The 21267-nt window shown below is 35.9% G+C and overlaps 1 protein-coding gene across 1 annotated transcript in view; it reads left to right on the forward strand.

The window, feature by feature from the left end:
• Positions 1 to 417: 417 nt before the first annotated feature.
• The window catches only part of PCLO (piccolo presynaptic cytomatrix protein), a 406268-nt gene continuing 385418 nt past the window's right edge, over positions 418 to 21267 (forward strand). The window contains exons 1-2 of the mRNA XM_011927761.1: positions 418 to 957; positions 6847 to 8521. Coding sequence (XP_011783151.1) covers positions 710 to 957; positions 6847 to 8521 — 1923 coding nt within the window. The 5' untranslated portion in view covers positions 418 to 709. The remainder of the gene's footprint in view (positions 958 to 6846; positions 8522 to 21267) is intronic.

The raw sequence follows: 21267 nt of genomic DNA on the forward strand, positions 1-21267 counted from the left end.
GGTCTCTCTTGCTAATCTTCAGTTACTCGAACCCTTTCCTAGAATATTTTAAAACCTTCTTTTAAAGAAAATAAATGAAACTACAAATCCCAAGAGCCAAAGCTGAAAACAGACATTTCCTCTCCTGCCCCTCCCGCCCCCTTTAAATCTAGGAGTCTAGAAAGCTAAAACTCAAGTTGAGGCATCCTGAAATATGCCTGAAGGAAACGTCGCCTGTTTCTTCCGTTTTTAGCCAAGGGTTCACTGGGCTCCTTTAAATCGGTGCTGAGAGCGAGGAAGGATCCGGAGCGACGCAGGATGGGGTGGGCGTGGCCCGCGCGCATCACCTGTTCCGAGAGGCGCCTGCGCACTGCGAGGGCGCGGGCGAGGAGGCGGTGCGCGGTGGGAGGGGCGGACGGCGCCCGGCTGGCACCGCTCAGATCTGCTTCTCCCCGGCTCGGGGCGCCGAGGCGGCGTCCAGGAGGCGTCTTCTGCAAAGGTTGCCTGGCGCTGTCCAACATGGAGGAGGCACCGGCAGCGGGCGTTACCTGCGAGCAGGACTAACTCCCACCTGGCGTTCCGGGAGGCAGTGCTTGGTCCGGAGTCCGGGGACTCGGCTGCCTGCACGCCCCGAGGCGGACCCCGGCTCTGACTGCTCCCCTGGCCCCGGGCTTCTCGACTGGGACGCGGCGCGAGGAGGGAGCGCGGCGGCCCCGAGTCTCCCTGAGCCATGGGCAACGAGGCGAGCTTGGAAGGGGAAGGGCTCCCGGAAGGGCTGGCGGCGGCCGCAGCGGCCGGAGGAGGGGCTAGTGGGGCGGGGAGCCCCTCGCACACCGCGATCCCGGCCGGCATGGAGGCGGATTTGAGCCAGCTGAGCGAAGAGGAGAGGAGACAGATCGCCGCTGTCATGTCAAGGGCGCAGGGGCTGCCCAAGGGAAGCGTCCCCCCGGCCGCTGCGGAGTCGCCTTCCATGCACAGGCATGCACAGCATGATGTATATGTCCGGGCATATATGTACAGCTTCCCGTGCACATATGTGCCAGCCCGTATGTGCCAGCACGGCGGTACATATATGTCGCTTCCGTTCATTTTATTCTCCCCAATGGGGTGGTCATAAAGATATCCTAAGCCTTTTGATGGGCGGAATAAAAATGATGCATTGTAGAGTTTCTGGTGGGATAGTCAAGGGTTGTTACATTCTTGGAACTGTGGTTTTAGGTTGTGATTTTTGGCCTTTTGGAGCCCTTTCCCTCTAGGATGGCGTGGAGAGACGCCCTCCAGTGTTTTACTAATCTGGAAGTCTTCCATTAATACAACACGGACGTGTTGGGAAATAGATAGAGCTGGGTGTTTACCTGTCTCTGTTTAAACCACTTGGCCATTGCGGGGTCTTTTTCTCTGTGAATGATGTCTAAATATTTCTGTAACAATACTTTAATCCCCTTGTAGGTGATTTGTCCTCCCTCGCCACCCCACCCCCAGAGGAGAGCAGAAGCTGTTTAGGTAGAAGGAATATAATGAATATACCTTTTATATTAATTGAGGAACCCTAAAATATGTGTGGCATTAAACAGATGGTTTGGTCACAGCAGAGCAGGTGCTGTACATGTATTTCTAAATTAGCATATGCTATTTTTAAGCCACTGCTCTTTTTTATGCAAAAGTGGCCTTCAGTTTAGGGAAGAACATGTGAATTTTATTACCTTAGAAAATAATTTTGAATACATACTTTTAAAAACAAAGCAAATAAATAGCAAGTATAAGAGCTAATCAGTAATATGAACGTATTCATTTCCGCCTGTAACTCTCCATTTTCCTTCATCCCAATAGATTAGTTGTTTTCTAATTAGAGTACTAAGAGGGTATAATCATTGTGCCTGCCTTGCCTTTCTTATTGTAAACAAACCCTTTAACTTTGCACCCTCTAGTAGAGAACAGTTTTCTGTCCGTGGTCCTGAAACAATTTCTCTTTTATGACAACTGAAGGGAAACCTACAATTTTCATTTGAGATATTGTAAGCACGAAAGACCTGGATATATAGGTGTAGGTCCTTATCCTCTACTTCATAAAATGATAAAAAAAAAAAACTTAGTCACTATCACGTAAGCATAATTTTGGCAAATAATCATAGGAGATATGTAAAATGTTTTATGGGTAGTGACAGTATTTTCACATAAAATCTTAATTGCTTAAAATCTACTAGGTAAAAAGCCTATTTATCTTGAAACCACTAGTACTAGTGAAAACTAGCCCCTTTATGTTAAGTATGTTTTTCTGTATTTTTAAACTATGAAATCTATGGAGCTATTTCTTTGGAAAAAGTCTTTCTTGTTCTCTTATCCAGTTTATGATATGTACTGTTTTCCTCTACTTGATGAAAACTTGACTAGGAAAAAAAAATTAGTGTTCATTCACTAGACTTTCACAGGATAATAACAAAGTACAATACTTTTATTAGCCTTTTAGAACTGTATGCCCAATCTTTTATATTTTTTCCTAAGAGATAGAAGCAACAGGTCTATCATGCTGGTTAACAATACCAGTTACAGTGAGATCTTTGATTTCTAGATTTCTAACTTTTCTTCTGTTCAGAGGGTGGCTAAGAAACATTATTTCCACCTATAAAACTGTTGCTTCATGCAGTATTTGTATCAGATAGTATACTTTTAAAGCTCTCTACTGATAATTTTGTTAGGGTGGAAATCTTATCAATAGGTAGTGTGTGGCCCAAACAGTTATTGGTGAAAACTTTATCCAAATACTAAAAAAAAAAAACAATAATTTTCTGACTTTTGCAATTTGCTCTTAAATTTTACTGAAAGATTTCTATAAAAGGTACATAACTTTTTAAAGTTATTTTCCTTATATATGATAACCAAAGAAACATTTGGTTTATCACTGAGACTTTTAAAGTTATAGAGTTGTGTAAATTTAATTAATATAGGAAGGCATACACAAATTATTTGAAGTTTTAAGCATTTAAGTGGTGTGAATTGAACATAGAATTTTAAAAATAAAGACTGAGAGCATGAGTTTTTATCCTATTGACTTTAACCAACTCATAGCAAATTACAAATACTTCTCAGTCAATGTGTCTCATGTTCCTTGCCTTTAAATAAGGCTAATAATACCTATCTTACCTGTCTTAGAGAGTCCATTGAGGATCAATTAAAAGTTGACATGAGTGTTTTTGTTTGAGTTGTAATTTACATGAACCCTACAAATATAAAGAGTGGTAATATCAGTATCAACAGTGGATGACACTGTCACTGATGGCTACAGGCAAATTGTTGAATTGTACATTGTTTTTCAGTTATTTTGATACGTGAATTTTCTTTTGCATGTGGAAAAATCAGTTCAATGGAGTGTAAACCACCTCCTCCTCCCACAAACCAGGAGTGAGGATACCAGATTCCTGTGACTAACTAGTTTTATGACCTTGAATTAGTCACTTAGCTTCTCTTAGTCCCTATATCCTGGCACTTAGAGCATAAATGCATAGATATTCATTTATATAATATATATATAAATTAACAGATAGTCCCAAAGTTGCTTATATTTCTAATATTATAAAATTTTGTGTGACTCAGCACTGTCAAGTGTCACTGCTTGTTGCGTTCCATTTATAAAAGATTTTATTACCTCAGATACTTTTACATTCCTACATTTGCATATATGTTTTCCTCATCTTAGGGGAAATATTTTGTTTTCTGCTAACAATTTGAAAGAAAAATTCTAAGGATGACAATAGTAAAATGAAAAGGGAGACAGTACTAAATATAGGTAGTTACAAGCTAGCAGTAGATGACAGGTTACAAATGAAATGCTCGTGGATTTTTTATTCATTGTATACCCAGAGAAGTGCAATTTCATTACTTTTTCTACTCATTCTATTTATTGAAAAATCTTCTCTGATTAGTAGAATATTTAATAAGAATTCTGACTGAACTGATTATTTTCTTTACTACTTTCAGCCTCCTCTACTGGGCTTCTTCCTAAAGGTGTAGGCCAAATCCAGGTTCTAAAAAGAATATGAAATTTATCCATTTATATCTCAGAAGGCCTGTAGAATAATTTTTAAGTGAAAGCAATTCAAGAAACATTAAAGTAAAACAAATACATGATATATTTATTCCTTGGTTCACTCATTGGTAATCATCCACTTATTCATTAATTCATCAAATATTAATGCTCATCTACTAGTTGCCAGGCTTGATTCTGACGATGCAAAGATAAATGAAATATATCTTTTCTCTCTAAGAGTTCACAGTCTAGTATACAAGGCGGAGATTGCATTTTAATCACTTTTTCTTTAACAGTAAAACTGTTAAGCCTAACAAAATTTCACCAAAAGACAATGGCATCTTTACATTTTTGTTTGGTATTGACAATTTTTTCTCTTGATTTTGTTTCCATTTCCCACTCAAAGATCTGTGTGTTTTACTTTTATTTACATAGTTACAGCAACTAAAACTAAGTTTAAATTATAGGACAGTCTTTAGGGTTGTATGCCTGTTTTCTAATGGGGATTCTATAGTAAAGTACAACTTATACTTGTGGGAAGTACATGCAATTATAATTCCTGGTGCAAGCAGCTTGCTTTCAATTCTGTTTCTGATCATCACAAATATTTGGCATTCATGAAGTTTATTTTTTGTTGTTTTGCAGACATGATGGATTAAGTGAAATATTAAAACAATGATTGAAATAAGTTTAGTAGTATTTCAAGAGAGAAAAATTTAGCATAATTAAGGATAGATTTTTTTTTTTTGTACTCTGTTTAAAGTTAGATTTAGAGGACTCTGTACAGGGAAGTTATTTAAACAAAATGCTTAATAATTACTCATAGGATTGCCATACCTGTAATCAGCCCTAAGCATGTGCTCTTCAAGGGAATGGTACAATATATTAAGTAAATATAGAAGATTTATAGAATAATGTCAAGGTCTGAATAGTGTACCTATAAAGAAATGTTCAGAATGATTTTCTCCAAATGGAAATATGTAGCAGTGCATTTTAAGAGCTACCTTGGAACTATTGGAATTAACTAGGGTAACACTTTTAGTTCTGTTTAAGTAAAAACTAAAGAGACATGGTAGAATATATGTATTTTTGTAAACTTTTCCTTGTAGGAAATTACAAAAATTCAGAATCTACTTATTTGTCTTTTACCAGAAAATCACTTTATGCATACATTGCCATTTATAGATTATTTTCTTTTCTTCTAAGTGTTTGCTACCTAGAAGTAATGCTTCTCTGCTTCTTTCTGCTGTCCCTTACATCCTGACTTGTATTCAAATTTCTATGTCAGGAAATTTGGAAAAAGTTAATTCATAAGAAGTATTGATTATGAATTAAAATATTTGTAATCTCTCTCATTAGCAGGTAACTTTTGATAAACCAAATTAGAACCTGTAAATCTCTATTCTCATACTATATTTTAGGTGCTACTAAGTTACTTTCTTTATTCTTGTTTCCTTTAATGAAAAAAAACATTTTTCAAAATTTAAAAAGCCTCATATATCAAACAAAATACTTGTAATCTGATTTTCTCCATAATTCTAATTTAGAATATTCTTTTAGCTGCAACTTTATCAATGAAATATGAATTATTTTAAAAGTTTCTGTATTTAATATGACTATTGGCTAAAGCAATAGATATATACAAAGTAAGAAACTCCTATTTTAATTATTTAACCATAGTCATTTAAAATGTATCATGTTTCCAAAGCTGTTTTAAAAAATACATCTTATATATTCGTCTATGAATTAAGCTATATCTTGAAAATTAACTACTTGCTACATTTAATCTCAATGTCAATAATAAATTAGATTACTAATAATCGATCAATGACATTAGGAGATGATGTAGCAAACACTGAGTAAAGAGATATATGGATACCAAGATATATCTCAAGACGATTTAAGCATCTGTTGTTGCTTCCCATAAAAATTTTGGGTTAAGAATTAGTTATTTTTTCAAAAAGATAACACTGATCTTGAGAATAAAGATGGGATTGTTCCTCAAGAATGTCTAAATCATGAATGTAGAAATTCTTATTCTGCAAAGTTTTTTAAGGATAATAGTTGATGAATAGTGCCTTTCTAGATGAAGGCATGGGGATAATCCCCAGTCACTCTCTGAGGCTCTCAGGATTTTAGGTGCCCACATCTGTGTCCCAGTCTCTCCTGGCCAGTGACCTGGATCCCTACAAGCCCAAGTAAAATTAAATAGATTATAAACTTTTTAGCATTCCTGGGAAAACATCATGTAAACTCCATTATCAGAAACTCCCCTTATTTCACATTGTATTCCCTATTTAGCTCATGTAAATTCTCAAAATGAAGTTTTAAAAAAGTCTCAGCAGACTCCTACATTTAAAAATGAATATTTTTAATTCTCAATGCTGCTAGCATTTGGAAGACTTTCTTTGATCATAACTTTTGATAAAAAGAAAAAATACACTGTGTGAACATGTATGTCTTATGACATTGCATTGATTTATTGAGGTTTTAATTTAAACCTATATTAAGTTTTAAGATCATATTCTATTAAGTGCAAAGATAAATTACTTTTATTATAAGTATTTTCTAATTATATATTTTAATTTTATCACTCAGAAGAGCAAGTTTTTTTTTTCTTTTCTCTACCTCTTTGTTGAAAATCTCTACCCATTAAAAGAAAGAAAAAAGAAAAGTATTAAAAGTTTTATGAACACTTAAAGGATGCTACAAAAATGTGTCCTCGTAATATTTGTACATTCATAATTTTGAAGATATAAGCAATAGCTTTTTCATATTACTTTGATTTGAAATAATTTCCATTATTTTCACTTTTTTTTTTTTTTTTTTTTTTTCTCTTCTAGGAAACAAGAGTTGGATAGTAGTCATCCTCCAAAGCAATCAGGAAGACCCCCGGACCCTGGGCGTCCAGCTCAACCTGGTCTCAGTAAAAGTAGAACTACAGACACTTTCAGGTCAGAGCAGAAATTGCCTGGGAGGAGTCCTTCCACTATTAGCTTGAAAGAATCAAAGTCCAGAACTGATTTTAAGGAAGAACACAAATCTAGTATGATGCCTGGCTTCCTCTCAGAGGTTAACCCTTTAAGTGCTGTCTCCTCTGTTGTAAATAAATTCAACCCTTTTGATTTGATATCAGACTCTGAGGCATCCCAGGAAGAAACCACCAAGAAACAAAAAGTGGTTCCGAAGGAGCAAGGAAAACCTGAGGGAATCACAAAATCTCCTTCACAGCAACAGCCACCCAAGCCGGTTCCTAAGCAGCAAGGACCTGTTAGGGATCTACTTCAGCAGGATGGCCCTCCCAAATCAATATCTTCTCAGCAACCAGAAAAAATTAAATCACAACCTCCAGGTACAGGAAAGCCAATTCAGGGTCCTGCCCAGACTCCTCAGACAGACCATGCAAAATTGCCACTTCAACGAGATGCATCCAGGCCTCAGACTAAACAGGCAGACATAGTAAAGGGAGAATCAGTTAAACCCTCTCTGCAAAGCCCATCCAAACCACCTATTCAGCAACCAACTCCTGGAAAACCTCCAGCACAGCAGCCTGGACCTGAAAAATCACAGCCTGGGCCTGCAAAGCCCCCAGCTCAGCCCCCAGGGCTAACAAAGCCACTGGCTCAACAACCAGGGACAGTGAAACCCCCAGTCCAGCCACCAGGGACAACAAAGCCTCCAGCTCAGCCTCTTGATCCTGCTAAGTCTCCAGCTCAGCAGACTGGGTCAGAGAAGCCTTCATTGGAGCAGCCTGGGCCAAAGACTCTAGCTCAGCCTCCTGGAGTTGGGAAGACTCCAGCTCAACAGCCAGGGCCAGCAAAACCTCTAACCCAGCAGATGGGGACACCAAAACCCCTAGCTCAACAATCTGGGCTACAGTCTCCAGCTAAGGCACCTGGGCCTACAAAGACTCCAGTTCAGCAGGCTGGGCCAGGAAAAATTCCAGCTCAACAGGCAGGACCCTCAAAGCCTTCTGCCCAGCAGACTGGCCCAACAAAGCCTCCTTCACAACTGCCTGGTCCAGCAAAGCCCCCTCCTCAACAGCCTGGCTCAGCAAAGCCCCCTCCTCAACAGCCTGGCTCAGCAAAGCCCCCACCCCAACAGCCTGGCTCAGCAAAACCCCCACCCCAACAGCCTGGCTCAGCAAAGCCCCCACCTCAACAGCCTGGTGCAGCAAAGCCCTCACCCCAACAGCCTGGCTCAGCAAAGCCGCCATCTCAACAGCCTGGCTCAGCAAAACCCTCAGCTCAACAGCCTAGCCCAGCAAAGCCCTTGGCTCAGCAATCTACAAAACCAGTAAGCCAAACAGGATCAGGAAAACCTCTGCAGCCACCAACAATGTCTCCATCTGCAAAACAGCTTCCTTCACAAGGCCTCCCTAAAACCATCTGTCCTCTTTGCAATACCACTGAACTTCTGTTGCATGTTCCAGAAAAGGCCAATTTTAACACATGCACTGAGTGTCAAACCACTGTCTGTAGCCTCTGTGGTTTTAATCCCAATCCTCATTTAATGGAGGTAAGTGCATTTATTCACTGAGGCCATACTCTTCAGCCATATCATCGTCTTACACAAATGATACTTAACTAAACACATACATGACATGATGGCATTATCTTTCTCTGGATTCTCCCCTCCTTCCTTTGTTTTGTTCTCTGTCAGTTGTAATTTTTTTTTAATATTTCTCTGACTAGAAGCCTCAAACATTGCCACAATTTCTGAAAATTTGACATATAAGACAAATATAAATTGATTGAAAGATAATGAGCACTTACTCATTTCACTCTATATGTAAGACCAACACTGTTATTTAGCATACAATGACATTGCTTTAACTTTTATATTGGTCTTCCCACCTATCAAAATTTTGGTACTCATAAATGTTATTTATATTTGTGTTAGAAAAGTAGATAATGTTTTCAAATTCTGAATACAATTTTAACTTAAAATTGAATATCCTTTTTAATGTGCACATCCCTTTTCCCTGCCACTAATTCTGATATATCAAATGAGGGCATGTTGAGAGTCTTTAATAACAGCATTAAATCATTTCACAAAAGGAAGAAGTTGTTAGAGCAGATTCAGAATGTATGGGTGACTTCTCAGATTACAGTTTCTATCTCCTAGGCTTGAATCTGGGTAGCCTTATGTTTCCAAGGGTTAGCTGGGTAATACTTTCTGACTCATCGAATTATAAAAGGGTTAATTGTGATATAGAGGAGTACAAGTTTGTTTATTCAGATTGAGGATAGAAGAGTACTTCTCAGCAAGTCAACTGACTGTATTAATATTAGTTCAGCATGAAAAGGCCTGGAATAATGTAGCATTTTAATAGGTAGAGATTCAGAGTTCTTATTAGGGGAAGGGACAGGAAGATACAAAGCATTTTTTAAAACTCAGAAATTCTCTGGCATTAAGGAATAAAACAGTGAAGACGGTATAAAGAAATGGGCAATGAGGCTGGAGATAGGTTAGAGTCAGACTTTGGCTTTCCACATTTAGTAGATAGTGATGAGCATATAAATAGAGAAGAGGTTTAAGATCTAAGAGAATATGAGAGATTCATTTTTTAAAGAGATATAATAGCCTTTACTTAATGAGAAGGCACAGAAATCATTTAGCCTGTCTGGAGGACAACTGTTAGTGCACTATCTGTGCATTACATCTGCAAGCACCCCAGGAAGTAACTGACAGCAGGCAATGGAGGATTATGTGATTTAAATATCCCTGAGACATGAAGCTTGTATACTTTTGTTATAAATGAAATATATCATGATAATAACAATAATGATGATCATTGCTAATTTATGTTAATGTGGATACTTCTGAAAAAATGATGCAGATTTAAAATATATCAGCTTTTGGTTGTTTTCTAAAGTAACTTTTACTTTTATAAACAAAAGTAGTGTTGAGTAATTTAACTTTTCAAATAAATAATCATTTATAAAACTACAATTAATAAGAATATGCTGCATTTGATTTATGGAGAAAATTAGAATATAAGTATTTTATATATATACATATATACATACACATATGTGTAAATATATACATATACACATATGTATATACATATACATATGTTTTTATATATACATATATATGTAGCTTTTTAAGTTTTGGTAAAATATGCTTCTCCCCATATTATACTCTCCTTATAGGCATGTGAAGTAATAATGACTTCAAGTGATAGATGATCATTTTATAGTGTTTGGATTTGTCTTGGTTTTGTGGCAATTTACAAGGCAGAAATATGCAGCTGGAAATTTAAGCTGTATGTGTTATTTCTACACCCAATATAAGAAAGACAGATATTATTTGAATACGTACTATGTGAAAGATATTCTGTTATATGTTTGGTGGGATGTAAAGATAACTAAAACATGAATGTTGATCTTAACAGATTAAAAATTACTAGATAATACATGCATAAGAAAATAGAATATGTGACCAGATGATAAGAGCTGTGAGAGATATGAATAAATATTATGGACTTCAGAGTAGAAAGTGCTCATTTCCAGGGGATGAGATTAAGGAAAGCTTCATGGGGAAAATGGCATTTGAGCTGGGCATATAAGGATGGGCACTATTTCAATAGATATAGGACATAAAACAGTGTAATGATTTGGGCCCAGAGTTGGAACTCCAAAAGTACAGAGTGTATTTTAGGGAGTCAAGAATAAATGTAGGTTAGCTAGGGTGATGGAAAAGAAATGGTCAGTGAGATTGGAAATAGGTTGAAGTCAGATTTTAGCCTTACACGTTTAGCAGGTACTAATGAGCTTCCTACTTTTTGAAAGGTACCTCAGTTAATATGATATACATTTGATAGTTCATTGTACTAATTTGTATCAAATGCCTCGTTACAAAGCATTATTGAATGCTATGGGAAAATCAAATATTTGTTAGATGTGCAGTTTTCTCTCAACCATACATAGGGGAAATACAACTTGCACATAAAAAGAACATCTATATATTTATTGCTATACAAAGTAACTTTGAATAGGGCTTTTCAGTTCGCAGAGTCCTTTGTTTTATTAAAATTAAACTCATAATTTTATGGACATATATGTTTCTCCTCTATTATACCAATGAGGAAGCTGGCATTCAAATAGTTACTATAGTTAGTTTAGTTGTGAGGATCACCCAGATAGTATATTCCCAAACAGAAGCCAATCATTCTGATTCCAAATCAGTTTACTTATGGTAGGAAGAGAGATGAAGTGTTATAGGGTCAAAGGAAGAAACCGTCACCATCAGTGGGGATATTAGAGCTATCTTCATGAAAGGTGAAGTATGTGAGTTGGGAATATGAAAGATAATAAGAATTTGAACACACATAAATGAGCATGGAAGAAGCTGGGAATATAAGGGCAGGTAGAGGGACTCACTAGCTATGTAAAGGCAGGCGTTTCCTTATTGACTGAATAAACCTGGACAAGCCATTTACACTTTCTGTTACAATGGCACCATTTGACATATGAAAATAATAACATGCTCTCTGCCACACACACTGGAAGATTAACTGAAAATTTGCATGAGAAAGTATTTTAGATATGTGAAGTGCTTTTAAAGTTGCAATACATTGCAATAGATAATACTTGAAACAAATTTGGCCTTTAAATTTATTGTACATTCTTTTTTACATAGATAACAATATTATAAATTCTTAGCTGCTGAGGCAGCCATCTAAAGACATTGGATCAATAGTATTAGTGATATTTCATTTTAACTTTTATTGATTTTTTTTCCTTTAAGAAAAAATGCAATCAAAAGTTCCAATTCTGAACTCTAGAAAGGCGTCTTTTCTAATACTGCCAACCAAATGGCCAGTTTCTCAAAATCCTAAATTATATGGAGGTCAGAATTGAGAAGGTAGAGCTCTAGAGAGAGACTCTAAACTTCTGTTATAGGAGATAAGGTAGATGAAATTTTGGGGACAGCCACCACTTATGTCACAGTTGTGGTGTAAACACCGTAACTTTCATGTGTATCCATGAAAAAGTAAATCTGCATCTTCCAAAGAGGATGTAGCACTCTGGGTAAAGTGGCCCTCAGATATTCAGATTGAGTAAACCGTTTTTCTATGCAAGATAGAGACAGAAGCTGGACATCCTTTGGTACAAATACATGAATTTATTATTTTCCAGCTTGATGTCTATATGCACGTAGCTCTTTGCTTGCGTGATGTATGGGTGAAATAGATACATTTACCATCCCTTGAAAAAAGGAAGAATTTCTCTAACATTTTTTGTTACCAGTCTATCAGAATTATGACTATATTTGCCTGTGACCATCATGGCTCTCTAATGACTACCAGGTCTGGGAAGGAAGGAAGGACTGGATAATTAGCTACACTCAACCGCAAGCTTTAGGGAAGGGGACGTGTTTACTCCCTTAGTTCCAAACCTACCAATCATCACCCCACAACCCGCCCCTGCCACACATGAGCACTTTAGGCAACCTAAACATCTATGTGAAGAGGATTGCCTTTAAATTAACTGCCCTCTCTGGAGGCTATCAAGATGTATGCTGTTCCAGACAAGCCTTAGGTATCCACTGGCTCCAAGCCTAGACGTTTGATGCCTAGACCTTGACCAGTGGAGTGTATAGCTGCATCTCTTCTTGTGGGCCCATTAATTGAATAAATCTCTCTAATATTTTCCCTCTCTTTGGGCTTGCATGCTGACACAGAACCTGAACATTTGCTTTCTAATTGGAGGCAGCAGTATGTTGTTTTTGTTGATTTACTTTATCTCTTTTGATAAATAACCTCACTCAAGATATATTTAGGAACAGAGATCTAAAGGTCTGTCTCTAATGTTTGGTAATTTTCCCAACTCTTATTAATTTTTGTAATAAGTGAAAATGACTTGTCACTTTTCAGAATGTTGAAAATGAACCAAATGTTAGGGATTAAAATGGATTTAAGCAAAGTTTTCTTGTCTTTTTTTTTTTTTAGTCATTATGGCACATATATGAGTCAGTTTTTTGGCAGAAGCCAGATATTTTGTCTAACAAATCCATAGCCACCTTTAATGAACTAAAACAAACAAACAAAAAACTCCTTGACTTGCATATATCAACTTTCATATAAACTTTCTCCACTTAATGAAAAACAAAACAAAACAAAAAATGACTGAAATTCTTTAGTTGGGTAAAATGGCTTAACTGGCCATGACCTTTCGGTGGATAATCCTGTTGCATCTTATTTTTCTAGTAAGAGAAATGGAGAGAAGTTGTTCGGAAGAGCTGGTAGAAAATAGTGGAGGTATGCCAGATATCAGGAGGCTGGACTCTGTGGAGAGAAAAAGCCTGTAAGACATTCCTGATGGTGAAGTAACTGAAAGAACTTTTAGAAAAGAGTGTGTTCTCTTTTTAGTTGCTTGCTGTTTTTAGCACAAAGACTTTTTTTTTTTTTTTACCTGAAATTCTAAGCAAAAACTGCCACACAGTTCCTCTTAAAAAGGAGGACTGAGCACACAGATGCTCATCTCCTCTATCTTCAAGTCCCATTTTTAAAAAGATTCAAAGTATAGTCATTCCAAGAAATGTGAAAGAGCTCCAAAAATGTTAAGTTGATATGTTGAAGAATTCCTTGAAGGTAGAAAGAAAATTGAAAGGACAAAGAGCTGAGAAAACCACTGTCCAATTGGCTACTCAGGAGACCTCAGAGAAACCCTAATTTGGAATCAAAAAATATAAAAAGCAGTAGTGGGATGTGGGTAGCAATCAAAGAATAAATTGCAGAACTGCAATAGGAACAAAAGGGGAATCAGAACTGTCTATAAACAGACAAAAACTGTTGATTACCTGTGAGTGGATTAAGAGCCTAACTAGACATTTTAGCAATAACACCGCATGAATGACATACATGAACTGATAGAAACAATAACAAAAATAACCCCATAGGAAAAAGTTCATTCTTCAAAGAATGTAAGAAAATTCTTACTATTCCTGAGAGATATGTAAGAAGGTATTTCCTTTATAGTTAACATACACAAATTTCAGTGGGCTGGTTGAGGGTAAACGAAAGGAACTCAGTTAATGGTCTGAAAAATAAGGACCCAGAATTTTCCCAGATTATGTGGAGTTAAAAAACAAAAGAAAAAAAAGTATTTACTTACTTAGCATCTACCATACTTCAGGCATGTTCTTGACTCTGGGAATACGAGAGTGAACAAAGTTGGGAAAATCCTTCCCTTATGGAGCATGTATTCTAGTAAGAGTCACAAATAAATACAACATATGGTGAGACAGATGACAATGTGTTATGAAGAAAACTGAAGTAGGGGACGGTTGTAGTATGTTCCAAGAGAGGGATGGGTTTGGGTTGTAGGGTTCCCTCACTCCCTTCTATTGGGTGATTACAGTCTGAAATTGATGAGTTACTTGGCAATCTATAATTTTTAATGGTGACTAAAATTCTAATCGGTGGCTGTAGTCCTAACTGAGGCTGTGGGTCAAGAGTGAGGGTACCAAGGAAGGAAAGGGTGTGAATGTACCCAAGAGTGTGGATAACTCTGAGAAGTTTTCTTCACTCCTGCCTGTTGTAATGTGGATGTAGAGGAATGAGCATTTTAAGAAATCTACAGCATAAGGAGCTATTTCTATTCCTAAATACAGGTAATAGTATAATGTTGTCTTATGAAAAAATTCACCTTGGATAACAAGGTAAAAATATATTAGATTTTTAATTTATATATAAAAATAAAATCAAAACCTACTATTTGATATTCTGATGGCAACCATAAGAAAAACTAAAAGCAAAAGTTAATATTGATTGATTCCAGAAAGTAAGACTTGGTAGTAGTGAGGGAGGATATTACTTTTTATGTCATACATTTATGCACTATTTTTTTTTATTTTTAAAATTCATGTTATAACTAAAATTAACACTGGTATAATTTAAAAACTCTAAATCATCAAATGCTTAAACAAGTATATGATATAAAGGGCTAAAGGACTTGATTCTTCATTTTTACATCTTCAGCCTTGGTATTCTTCTTGGTGAAATGTCAAGAATTTTTCATTCCAAATAGCAATGAGGATTTGAAATATTTTAAGCCTGTGATGCCAAGTTTGGTCAGTTTCTTTGTTCATTCTTTGCTTGTCACAGCCATGTATGCTTTAACTGGTCCTAATGTTTGCATGAAGCCAATAGAGAAAAATAAAGTACCTAGATTCTATGCATAAGGTTTTTGGAAAACAAAGTATATTGAGTTTTTTGGAATTCTCTGATAATCTCCATGGTATTGTTCATACTATTTAAAGTGAGAATATCCTAATTATAACAAAATGAATTTATCTTTAAAGTAGTTTTCTCATGAAATTAAAGAAATATAATTCAATCATTTAAAAATATGTATTGTTTAATTATGTTTACAAACACTGTTTAGCTCTCATCTTTGATGTGATCCAATTTGGATATTCCCTGGATTTATATGTTAATATACACCTAGGCATATACATTATATGTAATATTAATATTATATACATACATAAATTTAATCATTAGACCAAAGCCTTTTTTTTTTTTTTACTTTCAGCTTTTAAATGACTAGATGTTTCAGGTATCTTTCTGGAGAGCCAACTTTCATAATGTCTAGTAAGCCTGTTGTTATGTATTATTAGCTTGGTAGGAACAGATGTTCTGCTGTGAAGGCAGGTACCCACTGTTAAGATCATTTATTGGGTCTAGGCACAGTGGCTTATGCCTGTAATCCCAGCACTTTTGGGAGGCTGAGGTGGGTGGATCACCTGAGGTCAGGAGTTCGAGATCAGCCTGGCCAACATGGTGAAACCCTGTCTCTGCTAAAAATACAAAAAATTAGCTGGGCGTGGTGGTGGGCACCTGTAATCCCAGCTACTCTAGAGTCAGAGTGAGGCAGGGGAATCACTTGAACCCAGGAGGCAGAGGTTGCAGTGAGCCTAGGTTGCGCCACTGCACTCTACCCTGGGTGATAAGAGTAAAACTCTGTCTCAAAAAAAAAAAAAGTATTTACTGGATCAGTAAGCTGAATATAGTAATGGGGTAACTTGCTCATTGTTAATATTCCTTGAGAAAGCACACATATCTAACAGTTCCCTATTTCACATCTTTAATTTATAACTAAATTCTCTTGGTATCTTAATTTTAGTTTAGATACATGAGCTACATTTAGAAATAATTCAAATATATTATTACATTGAAGATAAAGAGGTAAATAATCTATTAGAAGTTTATACTAGTTATCCTTAAAGTAATAATAGTATGAAGTGTATCAGTAAGGTGTCAATCAGTGTGGATTCTGGTCCTAGCTCTGCCTCTCACATATGTCCACTCTTAGTGACATGACTATGAATTCACTGAAAAGTACGTCTTGTTAGCTTTGATAAGGAAGCAACATTTTCACTACAAACAATGTTTCTTGCCTTTATCTTATCTTACTTCAATAAGAAAGGAGTTTGGTCTCTTGTCACAGGGAAGAGAGATTGTAGTTAGAACACTGTGCATTTCAAACTGTGCACTAGGCACTTTATATGCATTTCGTCATTTTATGCTCTTTTAATGAGGTGGTATCCACATTTTAAAGACGAGTAAAGAGATTAAGAAAATCAGAGTTCATATTATAAAGTATTTTGAAATCTGCCATGCTTATTGATGAATTAATCATAAGATGGTGCTTTGGAAAACTGGAAAATATGAGATTTTAAACTTGGGCAACGTGGATATGAATCCTACCTAGATCAGCTACTTATTTGTTGTGTGATTTGGTCAGGTGACTTTATTTTTTTTTAAGTGTTTAGTTTCATTATTTGTAATGCGAGAGTATTCGTAAGCTAAAAATCACATTTGGCAATATAAGTGGAAGGGCTCTGAAATTAAAATTATAGGTGAACATTCATTGTTATTACTATTAGCACTGTTACCACTACTAACAAAAATCTTCATAACATTCTAATAGGCAGATAGGGATAACACCATCATTATTGACTCCATTGGTAGATAAGAAAACTGAGTTTAAGAATTTAAATGACTTTTGCACAGTCACAGAATTACTTGGTAATGGATCCCATACAAGAAGTGAGATTTGCTGACCCAAAATTTATTGCCTTTTTATGGGAGATCACATTGTCCTTGATTGGATTATTTGATTCCATTATTTGATACCATTTTCTAAATTTCTGAGTTATGGCAAGTGTATGCGTGTGTATATATTTACATATCCTTAAAATTAAAAAGAAATTAACGTTCTTGGCAGGGATATTTTCCGAATACTTAGTTTAAAAATATCGAGGTTTAAGAGTACTTGTTTTTTGCCTTCATACATACTTCTGTCCAAACTCAGAGTCTTATGTTGATTCATACTTCTTTGCCTTCTAAGAAAGCTGTGAACTCCTACTCTGAGCAGTCCACTCTGTTCAAAATTGAGACTAGAGATGATGAAGGTCATAACTTTAACGGGCCACTGTCAGAAGTAGAATTCAGAGTCTAAAAAGAGAGCCAAATGCTTAGCAATTTAAGATGGAATCTTGTTTGTAAAGGAGAATATGAAAAAATACATATAGATGAGATCAGTTCTCACTTCAGTATAAAGTAGTAAAGTACCTTTCCTATTCTTTCTTTCTCTCTAATAAAAAAATCACTTGCAATACAATTTATAGAAATATGGCACTTCTCTTTGTTCAGCAAAGTAAGCATTACCAGTTGAATACTCAAAACAACTCTTATGAACAGATTTCTACTTATACAATAAAATTTAAAGAAATCAAGTAGCAGGCTTTACTATGTGAACATGTGATTAGGGTTCTGTAATTGTACTTTTGGGGAAAATTTTCAATGTGTAGATCTTTTTAAATTTATTTAAAGTTTTTAACTTATTGACAGGATAGTTAATCTGTCCTGTAAATGGGTTAAAGAAATAGAAGGAAATAAATTACAATGAAAAATGTAGGTAAGATTTGTAAAACATTTTTGAAAATAATGTAATGTGGATTAATCATGTTAAAATCAGATTTTTCCTAAATATACTATTAAATGGTTATACATATATCTGTGTAAAATTTTAATAATTGACAGTTGTAAGGAGTGTCTATTCACAGAGCTAAAATAAGCTAAAAGTTCCTTATGAACATTCTTTTTATAGAAGCCTTAATATATTTAAGGATTTCATATATTTTTATCTTTTTTTTGAGATGGAGTGCAATGGCATGATTTCAGTTCTCTGCAACCTCCGCCTCCCAGGTTTAAGCGATTCTCCTGTCTCAGCTTCGTGAGTAGCTGGGATTACAGGCATGTGCCACCACACCCGGCTAATTTTGTATTTTTAGTAGAGACAGGGTTTCACCATGTTGGTTAGGCTGATCTTGAACTCCTGACCCCTGGTGATCTGCCCTCCTTGGCCTACCAAAGTGTGCAGATTACAGGCATAAGCCTCTGTACCCAATGATTTCATATATTTTTAAAAATATGTTTATTTCCTTCTCAAGTCAACATGCAAGTAATTGGCTTAATTCTAGTGAGCATCTGATTTAAAGATATGCTGCTTTCAGCATATAGAATGAGTTCATATTTAGACCTTTGATTCTTTTCCCTAATGTAATCTTTTGTTATTTCTAAATGAAATAATAAGAGGACAATGCAGTAAACTATTCAGATACTTACACAAACACTATCTAATTGGAACCTTTGGATCACAGGCTGCAATGTTTTGTGGTAGACCTAGGTGTGTGTTAATCAACTGAGGTGTAAAAGTTTGAATTCACTGCGTGAGAGGCAGTTTAGAAGTGTTAATGCATAATGTATGTAAGTCCAGTTTACTGATTTGAGATCCTCCTCTCTTTGTGTAATTGTGATACAGTATGGATACACTTCCATATCCGTATACTGTAATTATTTTATAAATTGTGCTTTGGTGAAAGTGTCAGTTTGTTTTTTTATTTTGCAGGGGGGAGGGCAATCCTGACAAACATATTAAAATATGCTTTTATCACTTGATCCTATTTGTAATGATTTAGAAATGTTATTGCTAGTATTCAGTTAGCATTATGATGGTGAAAAGAGGGCGTATTTAGTTTATGTTTTACAAGGTTTGTTTATGGCTACTGAATTACATAGCAGAAATTGTAACCCATGCAGTTTCAGAGAGGAGATATCCATTCGATTTCTAGATGTATTATTTTAAAGAAAATTGTTTTATTAAGTTGCTGAGTATGCCATCACAGTTCTGAGGAATGCTATTGTCTAGTTTTTAACCAAAATAAGTTATGCATGAATATGAATAGCTAAAGACGTCAACTACAGTGAGTCATCTGAATCCAAACTGCTGTTGGGGAGTAACTGCCCCTGTGGGGGAGCTCAGGTGGCTTGAGCAGTCCTTGAGTAGCAGAAAACATAATCTGTTATCAAGCCTTATCTCAATTTCATCTTCCTAATCCTGATTTTTTAAAACCTTTAGTCTGGTTGTATTATATATTTTTGGTATTCAAAGTAATAGAAGGTCTTCAATAAGTATTTAAAAATAATATGATGAGAAATAGAAGAAAAGCCTTTTGCAGAGTTTGCCATTAAATAATATCTAAAAATTACTTGATATCCAACATAGAGGTAAGAGTAAGCATAAGTGTTTGCTCTTTTTTTTTCTTTTTTTTTTTTTGAGATGGAGTCTTGCTATGTCTCCCAGGCTGGATTGCAGTGGCGTGATCTCAACTCACTGCAACCTCCGTCTCCTGGGTTCAAGCAATTCTGCTGCCTCAGCCTCCCGAGTAGCTGGGACTACAGACACATGCCAGCATGCCAGGCTAATTTTTGTATTTTTAGTAGAGATGGGGTTTCGCCATATTGGCCAGGCTGGTTTTGGACTCCTGACCTCAGGTGATCCGCCCTCCTTGGCCTCCCAAAGTGCTGGGATTACAGATGTGAGCTACCATGCCCGACCATGTTTGCACCTTTTAAAAGTTTATATGAGGAGACAAGAGGAAACAATTGGAAAATACTGTAAGCCACTACATATTTGAATTTAAATGCTGTGGTTCAGGGTATAATGGTACTGTAATAGTGAAAAACAGCAGATGTTCATTGATGATGGAATAATACATAACAAAGGAGGAAATTCGGTGTGGATTGTAAAAGATGGATAGCATTTACATAAACATGAGAGGAGCCCAAAATTGACTAGGAATCACGACTCAGGTAAGAGAGAATGGGAATACTGCTTTGATGGAGTAAATAGTCCATTTAGATGTTATGGTTTGCAGAAAAGTTTAGTTGTGGTGAGTTTAAAAGTAAGAGCCCAACAGGTTCCATTGTGCAAAAACAGAAAAGAGCATGATTGAAGAAAATTTATTTAACAGCTGATGTGAACAGTACGAAAAGGAGCAAATATAAATTCCTAACATTGTGTTTGTTCTTTTGATGTTTCATTATTCCAAGTACTATGGCTATGTAATTGAGCAGAGATCATATTATGAATATCATGTAGATGTGTTTAAATTTTCCACTTAGAGTTAGATAGAAGAGAGGATGTTAGTCATTCTGCTTTCTGGAATTGTGTATGTGTGTAGGGGGGAAAGGGCTTCCATTCTGTTTTGAATCTTAATAAATTAATAATAATTCTGAGCAGGAATATGCTTTAGTTCTGAAACCCCCAAATATGTCAATTCACTTCATTGCTTAGATGTATCAAGTTGATTATTTTGAGTCATTATTCAAGATACACTCTTAAAAATCAGAATATAATTTTTTGGTAATCAATAGCTTTGATACTTTATTTTGAAAGTGGCATCATTAATTGATACTCTTTATGTGAAGTTCACAATTAAACCTTCAAGTAGTACTTCTTGAAAAATATAAATAGGGTGCTTATGATTATGTATCAAAGGCTTTAGCCAATGAACTTGTATTACTATATTTGACATCTCTCATACATAACAAAACCTTAACAAAATAAAACTGCAGGAATTGAATTAAGCAGACAGGTGTGTTGGAATTATATGCAGGTCCACATTAGAATACACAGTGGCCTCAGAATGAGCAGAAATCCTGTCTGATTATCTTCTTACCCCCATTTTTATAGCACATTAAATCAGAAGACTAAAGGAACAAATACTTTCATGCCTTTCTTTTGTTCCTTTCCATAGAGATAATTGAGTTTAAATAGCTCATTTAACAGTTGTATCTTCACACCTTGAATTTCATTTGTGCACCTCCTGTAAGTAAGGCTATTGGTAGGGAAAGCAAAGATGGCCATTTTTCCTTATTTGTCATACAAACTCTAGAATTT

The sequence above is a fragment of the Colobus angolensis genome, unplaced genomic scaffold, assembly GCF_000951035.1.
Source record: "Colobus angolensis palliatus isolate OR3802 unplaced genomic scaffold, Cang.pa_1.0 Scaffold74, whole genome shotgun sequence".
Classification (NCBI taxonomy): Eukaryota; Metazoa; Chordata; class Mammalia; order Primates; family Cercopithecidae; genus Colobus; species Colobus angolensis.